The following is a 16,695-nucleotide window of genomic DNA, read 5'->3' as shown; positions in this document are numbered from 1 at the left end:
TGAGCCATTCTAAATGAGATTATTAACATGATGTCATAGTACTATTAAAAACATAAATATATAGTTCACTTACGTTCTAAATTTCACAGTATTATTTCACTTTTCTATTTGTCCTGTAAACTACAGATATTAATAGAAACCTTCTCTAGGTTTCAACAATGGTAGAAACAAATGGTCACATAATTAAATATTTTATGAAATAATGAAAATGGTTTGAATTCCAAGGCAACAATATAATGTACTAGTGGAAAGTAGGAATTTGTTGTTCTTCTTTTTAATTACTGAAATTCATAAAAAATTTGTACAACTATTAAAATTAGTATAGTTAAAAAGACAATTTCTTAAATTTCCAAACAGTGTAAAATTCTTTTTATTGTCATTCAGCCATTAATGACAATAAAACATTCTGTTTATATTCATTTTGATACATCTATTTTCAATATCAAAATGAATAGATAGATTCCATAACATAAATTCAGAACATTTCTGTTACAGCAATTCCATAAAGAACAACTACAAAAAGGAGAATGCATTGAATATTTTCTATAATAACAATACTAACTTACAAACAAAATTAAAGCACCTCTTCCATAGTATATTAAAATATTACATCATAAGGATTTTTATTTATCAGATAAGCCCACATTCATCTTAAATTAATAGCTAATCCCCTTTTTATAAAAATATTTTGAAGGTAACAATTGATTAGGAGATAGATTAGATAAATTTACTTATAGAAAAAAAAAAAAAAAAGTCAAATTTACAAAAAGTGATTTTTAACAAATATTTTGAGAGGTAATAAGATAAATTTTCCGAACAAAATTTTACCGATTCCTCGCTTCATAATATCCATAAAAACATACTTTGCTTATCTTAAAAATGTTTTCATTGAAAAGCTTTTGACCTATAGATCTGGTGATATAATTATATAAAAGAAATTTATCAAAAAGAATTTCCATAGAAACTATGAAAATTTGATGACAATAATAATTTACATTTAATTAACAATACAGAGCACTAAGGTTTATGTACTAATAAACTTTAAATCCCAGAAAATTGCTTACGGAATTTTAAGCATATACAAAAAAAGTGAATAAATAGTGGCTGGATTACAGTTCTTTTAAAGTGAAAATTGTGATAATCAAATTAATAATGCAAACCAATCATCTGTTTTGATTTTTAAGTGATCACAAGTTTATAAAATATTAAACTTTAAACCATTTACATAAGGTCAGGCAAGTGGGAGAAAAAAAAAAAAAAAGGTAAAATGACACTGTAACCAATCAGAGTACTTTGAGAAATATGGTGACATATATAGGGGAGGGGCAATAATTAAAATAATTTTTATGAACTTGAAAGATAAATGCTGGACATTAGGAATAAGAGATAAAAACAAACATCAATTTTGAATTACATATTTAGATAGGAATCAATAACTAAATTTTTGTTTGAAAAAATATTGTTAATATTGTAATATAACAATATTTATTAAAATTGAAATGTTTTACATAGAGAAAAAATAACTTTATCGGATTATAGTAAATGCAGTTTATTATGAAAAATAACTAAATTTAGAAAAATAGAATACATGCTTTTTTTTCTCATAGCCAATGGATATGCAGAAATATGAAGGTTGAGTTGTATTAGAAATTTTTTGTACGGAATATTCATTTGAGGTAGTATTAGAAATAAGGATGAAATAATCAATAATATTAATAATAGGTATTTGTGTAATAATCATTTATTTTCTACGGGTATTTTCACCTATGCAAGTAATTTCTTAGTATTAACAATTTTCACACCATTTACAACAATATTCCTCTGGTGCCTTGAAAAGTGTAAGGCTGGCAAATCCATCATTGGCAAATTTCATCAAAAGAAAAGCCTCTTTCTTGCTATTTTCCATTCTCAATAACTCCAGGAGTATCAACAAAATTAACCTAAAAAAAAAAAGATTTAATATTTGCATGATAATCACATGCTTTCATGTTATTTTAATTTGAAGTCAAATAATAAAATTAGCATTGTAATGGCAAAATAAAGATTGATAATAATGTAATAATTTTAGTAATCAAACAGCAATTGAATTTTATTTTTATACAAGAAAGGTTTGCCACGATTTTACACACAACCCATTAATACTTAAAATTACATATTGTTGCTTAACTAAAAGCACCATTTCTCAAAATTTTCCAATTTTAAAACAGAAAGAAAAAAGTTTTATGCAGCCGATAACAAATATTGTGAATTTTTAAAAAAATCTTATCTAGTATAAACATGATACTGCACACGATGAAATAGAATAAATATAGTACACATATATAGTTTAAATATGAAATAAAATCTGTCACATTTTTCACAAATTATTGTAAAAAAATCCAGTTTAATATTCTTCTTTTAAAATTTGGAAAACTGATATCAGCATTGTTGCCTGTTAAGAGACAATATATAAAATAGAAAAGAATACAATATGATACAAACATGAATTTCATACAACTTGGAAAAAATAGAACAAATCAATTTCTATTTAACATGAAGTTCAAAATAAATTTTAAATTTCCACATAGTTTTTGAATAAAATTACAAACTTTTTATGGAGGTTAGTTTTAATTTTATAAATTAAATAATACAATTCATAAAGGATTCAATAATAAATTTGAAAAAGCAAATATGTTAAATTAAAAGAAATAAGGCAGAAAAAAAAAACAAAGGTTACAGTTATTATTTTAATGCTTGTCATTTTTTACTTAAAAAGTTAGAATTAAGAGGTTTGTTATAAAAATGCATGTAAATAAATAACAGCAAAATTTAATGTTGTAAAGAATGTTCTGTTAGCATAAGCTGGAAAAATTTCAAAGAAAAGCAAAATCAATAAACATGCCTGCTTTATAAGAAACATATATGATATAAGCTCAATTCCAGAAATCTTTAAGATAGTCATTTAAATACAACAATCTTTTATTCGAAATCTTCAGTCATTCATTAATAATAAAACAGCAATTTTAAAGAATCTTCAGAAAGTATTTTAAGTATGTCCAAATCACAGAAGTTGCTTAAATCTTGTACAAAAATCAATCTGGATTATGGGTGAGTGTTCAAAGCAGAAAGATAAAATTAGAACACGAGGCTACTTTTACACTTTTAAAACAGAAAACCTCCCCTCAGCATTTTTACTAAATCAGCAGGATCTCAGAAAAAATTAAGATCATACAAATTATTAAGAAGAAATCCTTTTATTTCTGAATTAAAGTAAAATTGTTTTATCTCTGAAATTAAATAAAGTGGAAGTGAATTCATTTTAAAGATGCAAATCAATTTATCACATACACAGAATAAAACTGAATTCATGAGCCAAACTTTCAAGGCAATTAAAATACATATAAAGCATCTTTTTTGTTTAGCAATACAGGATTGGGGGTGAAAAGTGTAGGCAGAAATAACAAGAAACTGTGAGGAAATGGGGGGGAAAAAAGAAAATGCTCTTCATTTACATAATGTGTTTAGAGCACGCGATATATAAGTTTGATGACACAGTGAAAATAAAGATAAATTTTTTCAGAGGAAAAATTGAATAGTTATGGAGGTCTATTTAGTTCTATTATCAAATTGTCTGCAAAACAATTTAATTGAGTTTGAATTGCATTGCATGATTTCAAATGATTTGTTGTTGTTAAAAGAATATTTTTGTGTGATGGAGCGATTTACATTCTCTGAGAAAGCCGACATAGATCTTACATATGAGGCTTTGAGAGCTGTTAAGGTTATACCATGAATATTTCTCCAGTAAGACAAACTTGGATTGCAATATTTTTCTACACAGAATGGACTTAAAGTGGTTCATTTGATGGAAAAAAACTGGATGTGGGTAGCTTGATCCTCAACTTTTCACTTTTGATCTCAGATTGCAATACAAAAAATATTTCTTTATATGTATATTACTTATCCTTATATTTTAGCCCATGAATTCAGATACACTCTATGTGTGAGTATATTTGATAAACTATTTTTAAGTTAAAGCAATAATCAAATTCCTATTCCAAGTAATAAACAAATTAATTGAATTGAATTCATTTAATAGTTGAATAATAAGTGAATTAATAATTGAATTCATTTAATTTTCCAAATTAAATTTATAAATAATCTTTTCAGACTTCTGTAATAAATTTTTAAAAAAGTTTATGACTAATCATCCGTAAAAAGTTTTATTACTAAGTCTGCTGGCTTTCTTTTTAGTTGTTACATTCTTGATAGAAGACAGTAAGTGGATCACATAAGATACTTAATTAAATGGGTACTTGTATCAAATAATTACCTAATTAAGATGTGATTCAAGATTTATTTTTTATCTCTTCTTTCTTTCATACATATCTAAAGTAAAAAATTGAAAAATACACGTTTATTCGTGAACTAAAAAAATTAATTTTGTTAAATCTAATTATTTTCTACTTTTAAAGCATAATGTATAATTCATTATTACAAATAGTATAAGATGTGCCCATCCAGACAGGCCAACAATATCTCAGATATGGTTGTCATCAATAAACTAACAAAAGTTGTGGTAGAAAAATATCATTTGCCTAGGCAATGAGATTAAGAATACTTTTTTTTTTCTCTTTTTAATATTATATATACCACCTTATATATAATCTTATATATATATTTAATCTTATATATCTTATATATACCATATTATATATATATATATTATATAAATACCATATATCACATTTCAAATGTGAATGAATATAATGCATTCATGAATGCTCAAATGAAAAATAGTTGCTAAAATTGGTTTAAAACAAGTAGTGATTCCTTAACAAAAAGAAATTAGATAATGCAGGTTTGAAATAAAAAGGCTGAACTTCTTAAAATAATGAAATCTATCAAACATAAATGCTGAGAAATAAAATAAGTATGTTTAAAATAAGGATAAAATGAATAAATTTAAAGCACTTGAGATACTGCAAATATTGCATAAAAGAAAATTAATTGATCTCCTGAATAATATCAGCTTTAGAAAATGCTAAAATCAGCATTTCTGCAGAAATACAAAGTAAAAATAACACGGAAAAAATATTAACAGAGCTCAATTCATTAACCTTTCCTACAGTCCAACATAAAAGAAAAATAAAATGTAAAAAAATTAGGAGTTTATGATCCCATAACTATATAACATTCAGGAACACAACAGTTTACAAGTAATTATTAAAATAAGATTAAAAGAAATCTGATCTGCTGACAGAAAAAAAAAATGCATTGCCAAACACAAAATTAAAAATAAACAAATTGCTAAATAGTGAAAAAGAAAGGCAGATCTTAGTGTTAGTCATAAGTATGTTCATAAAAATTTCCAGGTTTGCTCGCATTCATTATTTGTGCACATAAAAAAAAAGAAAGCAAAAACACTAGATAGCCATATGAGAAATTGGTTACACTCCAAAATAACATTATGAGCATTTGTATACAATTCTTATATAAAATAATTATGGAATCTTAGCATCAATTTTTAAAATTCATTAATAGTTGGCATCATGAGCATGAAATAGTAATTTAATTCATTCATTCATTTAGAATATCAATAGTGTATTGTCATAAAAAAAATATGTGTACAAAATTTCAAAACTTAAACACTTTAGTAAGTATATAAAAAAATCAATTATAAAATTCCATCCTTACAAACATGAACTATTCATAAAGTTTATTTGAATGTGTTAAAAAAAGTATTCATAGTAATCAAAATCAAATAAAATTTATACATTACCAACTTCAAGATGCTATTTGAAATTTGAAAGCTTTTCAACCTTTCAAGGAAAACTTTTCCATACTTTTCTAAATTTGAATACTATTTCTCCATGACTAAAATATTTCTATCAACAATTTTAGGTTCATTACTGTGTCCTAATATAGTGAAGTCAGATGTCGTTGCCTGAGCTCCTGAAATTCAAAATTAAGGTTGTTTATAAATGCATTTTGCAGTCAAAAAAAATTTTCACATTTTTCAACATGTAGCAGATAAATTGATAATTGAATATACCCAGTATTGTATTTTCACCTTGTATTTATGTCATTCACTTATTTTTCACTTTATATAATGGGTTCAATATATGATTTTAGATATTAGTAAATTGTTTGATATTGCTGTACAGTATACTGTGTCTTCAATCTTTAGACATTGAGATATTATTGTTATGCTTATGTGTGTTACTGCTTTCTGTATGTAATTTTCAACTTAATCTCTTGAACTCAGAATTGGTTTGCTAACAATTTAATTTAAATATTTTATTTTAATTAAACATATTACATATTTTATTTTAAAATAATCTTTAAATGGAAGCAATGTACAGCTTCAAAACATTATTATTTTTTTTAGATATAAGTGTAAAAACCTTTTTTAAAAATTAGTTTTTAAACATATACTGATATTTTTTTAATTCTAAACTGTATCTCAGAAGTTAAATAAAAATGTATGTTTTTCAATTTTAAAATAAAATCTTTTACTCTAAACACTACACAATGGTATATTAATGATTCTTAATATTCTAAAACTGATTTTATAGTTTGTAAGAAGGAAAGAAATATAAGGCAAAGTTTTTTCCGTCATATAAATGATTACATATATATAAAACCAGTCAATATAGACAAGGAAAAAAAAAAAAAAAAAAAAAAGAACAGACAAGCTAATACTGAATCAGAGAAAATTTGAAATGAAACTCGTACCATGCACTTATTATCAACAGTTTATAAAAATCCACATTAATTTTTCTGTTTCATAAACAAAAATAGAAACATGTCATAATTTTACATTATAAATTATTCTGGTGTGCCATTGGCCATAATAAATTATTCAAAGTAATATTATTTTAATTATCATCAGATATTATGTACTTCATGATAGAATCCTCTTTCATTCAACAACAAAAAAAAAAAGTAAGGAAATATCTAATTAGTAAAATAGATAGGATATCAGAAATCATGTTTATTATCAATTCTTTGGTAAATTTTAAGAAATAAGAATTTATTGAGCAGTATAGTACTATTTAGTGCTGTCTTCTAATCAGATGTGATTTTTTTTTCCCTTAACAAAAAGTATAGTTTCTTCAGTTTCTATTTATAAACCAGAAATTCGGTACTGGACTCTTGTGACAGATTCTAAAAGATTATCAGTTACAAATTTTGTCAGCTGTTTTGTGTGCATGGGCAAATGATTTCTCATAGTTTCAATTAATTATATTAATATCTTAAAGCTACTACTATTTTGGGACAGACTTCATAATTTCGAACTGCCCCTAAATGATGAAAATGATGCATGATAAATCAAGTAAGTGAACATACTCTAAAACTTTTATAATTTTTTTTCCATTTATTTATGCTTTAACAGTTCTTTTTAATTAGGTTTAAAATGAATTATTTGCAAGCTTAAGAAATTGGTTAAAATTTTTGAAAGCAAGCCATACACGACAAATGAGTTGAAGTTCACTCTTCAAACTTCCACACCACACCAGTTTGAGAACATTCGACTTCAACTGAATTAACTTGCACAAGACCTGGTTACATAATAATTCTTCAGTAGAATTGGATCTCAAAATGGAATCTTCCAATCCAAAGCCTTACTCCTATGACCCTGTATATGATTTCTCTGAGTTCCAATAGAATTTTGTGTTTTCTTAGAGCTTGATGCAATGTTGATCTATCTGGTTATCTCCAGAATAGAACATTTTGCATGGATTTAAATAATATTCAATGCATATATAGCCAAATGGAGAATTTTTCTACCAGTTTATTTAATTAAGAATATTTGAGTTAATTTATATTTTTAATTAAGAGCTCTCAAAGCAGCAATTATGTGAAAGAACTGAATTAACCTATACTTTCTCCTTGTCCAGTTTAAATATATTAGTGATGAACAGTTAGTAGTTTGTTTCTAGGATTTTTAGAAATAAGATAATAAATGGTACAAAGGGGAGGGAGAAGAAATCGGAAGGAATACTAAACATTTCAAATCAGAAGTTTTGTAATATAATGTAGAAAAAAAAAAAAAAATTAAAACTAATATAACTATGGATTAATTTAGAAAGTACATCAATAAAAGCAAATCAATAAGATATTCAGAATTTTTATTTCAGATTAACAATTCTATACCAAAAGGAAATAAGTACAAAAATATTTTTGATTATATTATTTTGATCATAAATATAAGAATATAAAGAAAATATTTAAAAAAATACAAAACATCTTACCACCATCTAAAGAAACAGATGAATTTTTAATTCCAAGAATATAATTAATAAGAGTAGATTTGCCAGTACTCCATGGTCCAAGAAGGATTATCATAGGCAAAGAAAAAATTTCACCTTCTAAACAAATATCAAAAATTATTAATGGTAATATTTTAAAATTCAGAACATAAAAAGACTTCAAAAATTTTTTATTTTAAAATTAAATTATCATTAAATTTATAAAAACATTAATTATATAATTATATTCTTTATCTTATAAACAGATTAAAGCTTATGTAAGCCATATAAAGTTCGTCATTTCTCCGCTAGCTTAAAAAAAAAAAACATTAATATGGACATGACATGAATTTTTAAAAATTTATCTAGCTGCAAGAAATTACACCTGTCATAAATACAAAAAAATTTTATGACAAGAAATCAGTAAGAGGTTGTATGTATATCTGCTTACACCTGCTTTAATTTGACTGTTTAATAATAATGGTAAAATGGGACAGGTTTAGCAATTAAAAAATATATATATTAGTTACCATTCATTATGTGATGCTTCATATCATTATATTTGTAGGCATCTTCTTGATAGATTTTATATATAAATTAAGAAGTTTATCCAAAGTGAGTTTAATTAAGTCTTTTTTATAATAATCTGTAATGTTCTCTAGATTCAAAATCCGTTTAAAATGTTCTCGAAATTTCAGTGACAATTCTTCTGAGGATGATCCAATTTTCCTTTTCATTTGAGATGAAGTACCTAAAAAAATATATTCATGTTAGTACACATCAGATGAATAATATCTACTTTCATAAAGGAAACTAATGAAAAGATTATTTTCTCCTTCTCTGTTACCTAAGGTCAACCTTAGGGTATGCAGGGTGTAAAAGAAACAATTTTGGTAGATCTATTTTTTAAGTTTTAAAAAACTAAAGAATTGAAAGTTGGAAAAAAACCCCCCCTCAAAACTCAACAGTTTTTTTTGTTTTGTTTTTTACTTTATATTAACACAATATTATGCATTTCCTGTTTTGTATTACAATGAAGAAAACTGAGTAATCATTTTGAGTATTTTCTTTTTTTCCCGATAGAATCAATATTTGATATACAATTTTAGTAACAGATATCCTTTATATAACAGGTCACATTTTTTAATTATTGCATTCACATAATGACAAGTACACAGATTGACAAATAGTTAACTCTTTGTTGAATTTAGCCCACACTATGACACAGATCTATGATGCCAATGACAAAATGACATAGTAAATGTAATGCTTCTAGTTCTCAGATTATTGCATTCATATTTATGCAGATAGAATTCCTATGAACAAATTTCACTCAAAATTTGATAAAATCAACAATGTTATTATTATTTAGAATTGTTATATTCAAAAACGGACATAATTCTAAAAATTGTATTCTTTGCAAGGAGGATTTGTCAAAATCTTATTGAGTCTTTTTTTTTTTTTGGGAGTGTGTGTGTGTGTGGGGGGGGGGTGCAACACTTGCCTTTAGTATAACTCGTTTACAAGAAATTTTTTTTTTTAAAGTATCACTTTTAAATTCTTAAATTCAATTTTGCACCTTTTTGTTTTTCCTATAAAAATTGTTACTTAAATTGATAATTCTCATGAATATGTATTTTAGTAAATAAGATGGAAGAATCTTTATTGAGGAATAAAATCTTTCTTCTAAAATTATCAAACTATACAAAATCCAAACATAAAAAAAAGTGTTCAAAATGAAAATATGCATAAAAAAGTCTCTTAAAGTAGCAGCTTCATACATATATATGCAAAATAATAAAGAAAAACATCAGAATATTAGGTTGCATTTTTGAAAAATTGTTTTATTTGATATTCTTATGAATTACAGCAACTTGCTTCCAAGGCAGGCAGACCAAAAAAGAGTGTATAGACTGCAGCAGTATTAATCAGAAGTACAGATGGCATATTTATAGCTTTCTTTACCAAAGGAAGATAAAAATTTAACCCTTTTAGGATCAGAAAAAAAATTATTTTACTGCAAGAAAATAATCTTAATAGATATATGAATTCCATAAGGGAATATCAACAAAACCATAAGGAGGAGGAAGCAAGCAGCTTCTCAACATGATGGAGTGGCCTTCATGCCTTGGGTGACCCTACCAGAAGATTACTCTTCCGAAGTACTTCCCCACTCTGCCCAGGTACACCCCGTTGCCAGCTAAGAGCACACTTTGAGGTGACTTGCAGGACTTGAGGGCCGTGGCTCCCAGACTGCTCTAGACTAGAAACATTATTTAATGGGCTCTTCAGGAAAAATCTAAAAATGCAATGCATGATGGGCATAAATACTGCAGTTATATGAATTTAAAAAAATAATTTAGAGATGAATATTCACAATCACATTATTAGAAGAAAAAAATAATTTTATTAAAGCATCATAACGAGTGCTGTGATTTCCTTAGAAAATGAACACACCTGAAACAGGAGCTATCTGAGTTTGTAATAAAATATATTTAGATATGACTTTAAATTTCAAATGGGTCAACAAATTACATAAGAATGAATTTATCTTTCACAGAAATGATTAAGAATACAAATTTAAGAATGATTCAAGAATAAGAAATTGACTATTATTTTTTGTTTAAAAATGAATCATAATATATATTACTTTTAACACAGTTATTTTTACAATGAACTAAGTTAAAATGATTTCTGACAAGCATAACACAAAAAATATGGTGTATTAAAGTTAAAAAATAAGACTAAATGTAATTTAACTCCAGCTTTTTTAAGGAAAAAGATTTTTATTGGAATAAATTTTTGGAGGGGAAAGAAAAATTTAAAAAATAACTTGTAGAAACTTATCTGCTATGAATTAAGAGAAGCAAAGACAATATTTAGAAATATTGCAAGATATGTGAGAATTGCACATCTCATTTACAATAATAAGCTACAAAGCATCATCAAAAAATTTTGCGAAATATGTGTCATAAATTAACTGTAAAATAAATAAAATAAAAAAAACATATATCACGCACAAACCTGACAACATTCGTTTTAGCTGCCTATCAATTTTATGTTTATTCCAAAACATTTCCCTAATTTTAGAATACATGTTACACTTATCTGTAAAAAAAATCCGAACAAATATAAACTCGAAGATATTAGAAGAAAAACTTAAAATATGTCGCATTATCCAACAGTATATATAACATTTAGAACAGTTTTTTGAAAATAATATATTCTTATTTTCTGTTTTATCTCAAGTTTTGTCGTTTTATTTCCCAGTACCGAAAGATTTTTTTTTTTTTTTTACTTCATATCATTTTAAAATACTAAAGGTTGGTTTTCTCTCAAGCAAACTGGTAATTTCGAAATAAAATTTAGCTTTATATAGAAGAACGATTTTTTTAGAATTATATAGTTTTACAGGATTTATTTTTATATAAATAATGTTAACTGAACTTAAATATATTTCCTGATTTTTATTAAACAAGAGCTTTTAAAGCGATCGTGTGTATGCAGAACCAACATTGAACGTATGAACTGAAATGACGTAAATATATAATTCGAATTTTTGGAATTCGGGGGAAAAGAAAACTTTCTTTAGTATAATCGAATATGTCATGCGTCTTTTCTTTTGAAATCGTGGGGAAAGGGTGACCCTATGCATTTTTTATTGACATTTAATATAGTTTAAAGTTTATTCAGGTTTAAAACAATTTTGAATTGTATTAATAAATATGAAAAAGAAATACTTTGAAGCAATCTCTACACTTTAATTTAAATAGCCTTTTTGATTAATGATTTTTTTACAGATTTCAATTACTTTATTCGTAAAAAGTGGAAGTATTTAATTCTTAGTTTCTTGATAAAATGTAATTGAAAAATAAAACTTTTTCTCATATTCATTATTCTATGCTATTATTGCAATATTTATTGTTTAAATTGGTAAACTGAAATGGTGTATGATTATTGACTAAATATTTAGATAAATATCACTAATAAAAAAAAATTGAAAAAATTTTTAACATTAAAGGCAATTATTAATTTAATAAATCTTTTACTGTTTGTTTTAAAGTTCATCCCATCTCTCACTTTTCATTCCTTTTTACCTTTAATATCATGAAAATATGAAACATCTGACAAAAAATCTAATCATTGGATAATTATATCCAATCCAAAATCCGATATGCAAAATATACCTATTAAAAGGTTTGTAAATCGCTAGAAAATGCTAATTATCTTTCTAGCAATTTTGAAACCTACATTCATATTTCTTGTATATTTTAGTAAATAAAAATTTAAAATTTGACAATGAAAAAAAGATATTTATGTATGATCAAGTCCAATTTCATTCTCATGCATTTCAAATGATCTATCAATGAAAAGTTTAAAATATAAATTTAATTTTTTTTGTTAAATTATGTTTAAAAAAAGATAGAAATAGTCTTAAATTAAATTCTATAATTTTTTTAGAAAAATTATTAAAAATTTGGAAGACATTTTTTAAACCTTTTAAAGCTATACATTAAAAGAATCCAAAATATCAAAATATACAGATCACTTCAAATATCAGCATTACTGCAATAGACTGCAGGAAAAAAATTCTTAAATGATAATATTTTGACTTGAAGATCTAGCTCTTGGATGATATATATTTGATAAAAAAATTTAAAATTAAAACAGTAGAATGCATTTAATTAAGCTATTGAAATGAAATGTAGCTACTTTGTAAATAGAACACTAAGCTTAACATTTTAAATTATGTGCTTTAACTACTTAAGATATCATCAATAGTCAAATCCTAGTCACATATAACTATAAAAGTCAAGTCTGTATGTAATTTTGAGTTCAATTTCTAAAAATTTATTTAAAACATATTGATTTGAAATTTTATATACTAGGAAATATTAATTTAATTCTATATTTCTCATTATCAATATGGTAAAACCTCAAACAACCAATCAATGAAGCTATGGTGGTCATATAAGACACCTGAATATTATTGTAAAATTCTTCTGTTTTTGTTAAATAGAATATTCAGAATGCATGCTTTGCTTATTAGAGGCACTCAACCAGTTGATATGTGGAAAAGGGAGGTTTTCTGAAAACACTTAAGAGATATCCCGCATATATTTGCTTAGTATAGCTACCAAATATGTGGGGGTCACTTATTTTTATACCTTTTTTGTACTAACCTGAAGATTATGGCTGTCATAGTGGTTTGTGAGAGGGTTTTTTTTTTTTTTCTTACCTCTGAAAGAGAAATTTAAGTGTTTAAGTATTCTGAAGTACCTGAAATAAATTATCTCGGGAATGAGGGTTAATTTAAATCAATATTTAATGAGAGTTAATCAATGTTTTCAGTTTTCTTTTTGTTGGACTAATTGAGACAATAGAGCATCCAGAAATAGAATTAAATTATGAATAATATTAAAATAGAATATATAATATACATATTTATGTTAAGCCTTGTAAACTAAATATTTTAACTTTATATTGTATACATTGCGAGTACAGCATTAGCTACTTAATGCATGAAACATACCATACGATTATAAAAAAAAAAAATTCCTAAATTATTAAAAAATCTAAAAGAAGCCCACAAACACACAAGTCAAATTCTGCTGATTTGATGCAATTAAAACAAAGACTTACTGCATTATACTTATGTATAACAATGCATTAAAGAAACATTGAAATATTCATTTGGAAGAAAAAGCCGATTTTATAAACAAATTACAAAAAATATGTAATATTGTAATATTAACAATTGCAATGCAAGAAATCTAATATGAAACAAACTGCAGTTGGTTTAATTCTATATTACTAAATACAAATGCTTAACTTTTTCTTAAAGAATAATCATATTTAAAAAAGATTTTTACATTATGGAACTTACAGGGGGAAAATGTGCCTGCTTAGAAATACCACCATATGTTAAAAAAATCTCTGAATTAATTTTTAAAGAGTTTTTTTAATTATAATTTTAACATTGGCATGTGACCTTATTAGCACAAAAACCAAGCAATACAGTTATGATAACTTCATTATATCGTAAGGCATTCAGAAAATTGAATAACATTGTGGAGTTATACAATATTCTTGTACTGATAACAAACTGAAAGATTGGATGAAGCAATAAAAAAACTTATAAATATGTTTATTTAACATTAATTTTAAAAGTTCATTAAAATTACACGACAGTATTAGTGAGATATAAAATAAAAGTAATTTATATTGGTAGTACAAAATTTTATACTGATGGAGAACACAATTATATGGTATATATTACTAATGTCATTTAAAGGATATCATTTTTATTTAAAACATATAAAAATAATTTTTGAATAATATATATAAATTACTAAGAAAGACAATTTTGATTAACTGTTAATTAAAAACCTAATCAGAAATTATTTAAAGCCTTTTCTTCATAAATACTTACTACAAGAAATAATTACATGCTAAATTCAATACCTCAAGAACCAATGACCACAAAGTAATGAACAGAATAGATGCTAGCCTAACTGATCAACAGTTCCAAACTAAACTGTTTCATCTTATTAATATCATGATCATAGACTGGATTGCTACGTTATCTTCTTTACAGTTATGATTCACTAAAGTCTAAAAGAGACTGTTCTTTTACTTTATTATTTATAAAAGCCATATTTTTTATTTATATATAATAAGAGTTAAATTTACAGTTATTCATTACACTATAATTTGATCTTTTCTAACTAATTTTTTAATAAGCTTAAATTTTATTATCAACCAAGTTCATAATTAAAATTCTTATTGGATAACTAACCAAAACTTTATATATATTATTTCTATATAACTTATATATTTTTATATGTGGAATTTAAAATTTCAAAACTGTATCATTTATAGCAGCTTCTATTTTAATTAATATTATTAAAAATATATCCTAGATCTTCAACTTCCTCTAAAATGTTTATTTTAGTTAATATCTGTCAACAAAACTATATTAAAATTCCTATTTTTTAACAGTAAAAAATAGATTCTCTTAAAATATTTATCCAAACATAAAATTTTTTTATTACCTACAAAAAAGTTGAAAGCTATGTATATTTGTTCCTAATTAAACACTCTTATACTTATCAAGAGATTTTTTTTATCTCGGTATTTATAAAAAAAAAAAAAAAAAAAAAAAAAACATTCCTCCATAAGGAAATTCAAAAGCCTTTTATCACTGTTATTTAAAGTTACAGAGTACATTACCTTTTACTCATGAATATTAAAATTAAATATTCAGTTAATTTCACAACTAAATTCTAATTAGGCTCTTGTGACCTTAAAAATTACAATATTTCCATAGTAAAACTTTATCATTTATCATATCATTATCTTTCTGCTTACAAATAATTATTTTCATGTTCAGATTTAAAAAAAAAAAAAAATTATATATACAATAATTCTATTCATCAAATTTATATTAGTTTAATAATTTAAGATTTCCGAGTTATATTATTGTAGAAGATACAAAAATTGAAATACACGACACAAAATAAACAGACAAATTTTTGCTCATTTATTAGAAAATTTAAACACATTACACAAACATGAATTCTGTACATCCGATATACATATTAACAAAAATGAAATGATCCACATGACAAGTCATTATGACGCTCCTATCAAATGTCCAATACTGGCCTTATTACAGTTCATAAGTTAATTAGAATACGAAAACAGTTACTTTTGCTCCTCGGAACTTTGCGGTTCGGCTGTCTGCTGCTCTTGGATTTGATGTTTCTTTTTCTGCGCTGCTTCGACAGCTGCAGGTTGCTGGATAATAATTGGCACTACTCTTTCATTCTTGGGAGGTGATTCAATGGCTTTTCTTGGAGCAGAGATGGTCAGCACTCCATCTTGGCTAAGAGACGATTTTACCTTTTGAAGTTCAACGTCGTCAGGTAGCTGGTAGCGTCTGGTGAATTCTCTGGACACAACTCCATGTTCGTCAGCGTGTTCTTCATGTTTGCCATGGATTACGATGAAGTTGTCCACCGTCTTGACTTCGATTTCATCAGGTCGGAAGTGCTTTACGTTCAACATGACTTTGAATTGATTAGCGTCTTTCTTGCTATCGGCATCCTTCGATGTTACGCTGGTTTGACGGCGGGGTCGAACAATGTTCAAGTGCACTTGAGATGGCCTCACATAATCATCAAGTAGAAGACTAGGACCTACACTCATTCCATAGCGGTAGTCGAAGGGATCATACATATCACGCAAAAGTCTGGCAAACATTTTTCTTCGCTAGATCAGGAACCACTACCAAAACTGTCAATGAATAAAGTAGTAAAATGGCACGAATGCAGGAATAAAGCGCTGAAAATTACTCACAGCTAGTTCGCAACTGTCTAGCAAAATTCGAATCTATTAACGAACATTAACTGTTTTCCAGTTTATATACTTCAAACCGAAAATTCTAATTATTTCTAGA

The 16,695-nt window shown here is 25.6% G+C and overlaps 1 protein-coding gene and 1 long non-coding RNA gene across 4 annotated transcripts; both read right to left on the bottom strand.

Annotated features, from left to right (window-relative positions):
- Positions 1–1,533: 1,533 nt before the first annotated feature.
- Positions 1,534–11,496, bottom strand: LOC129957677 (uncharacterized). Of its 3 annotated transcripts, none has more exons than XR_008782808.1 (5): positions 11,259–11,496; positions 8,765–8,985; positions 8,238–8,354; positions 5,762–5,934; positions 1,534–1,940 (listed from the first exon to the last, which is right to left on the bottom strand). It is a non-coding gene; the product is annotated as an uncharacterized LOC129957677 (long non-coding RNA). The 3 variants fall into 3 exon arrangements; XR_008782809.1 differs by lacking the exon at positions 11,259–11,496 and adding an exon at positions 10,377–10,799; XR_008782807.1 differs by lacking the exon at positions 11,259–11,496 and having other exon boundaries at positions 8,765–10,799.
- Positions 11,497–15,754: 4,258 nt separating this feature from the next.
- LOC129957196 (alpha-crystallin A chain-like) lies at positions 15,755–16,695 on the bottom strand. Its single transcript, XM_056069398.1, has one exon. The coding sequence runs from the start codon at positions 16,497–16,499 to the stop codon at positions 15,942–15,944; it is 558 nt and encodes a 185-aa protein (XP_055925373.1). The 5' UTR covers positions 16,500–16,695; the 3' UTR covers positions 15,755–15,941.

The sequence above is a fragment of the Argiope bruennichi genome, chromosome 11 (genome assembly GCF_947563725.1).
Source record: "Argiope bruennichi chromosome 11, qqArgBrue1.1, whole genome shotgun sequence".
Classification (NCBI taxonomy): Eukaryota; Metazoa; Arthropoda; class Arachnida; order Araneae; family Araneidae; genus Argiope; species Argiope bruennichi.
This window is presented reverse-complemented; position numbering and strand designations above follow the sequence as displayed.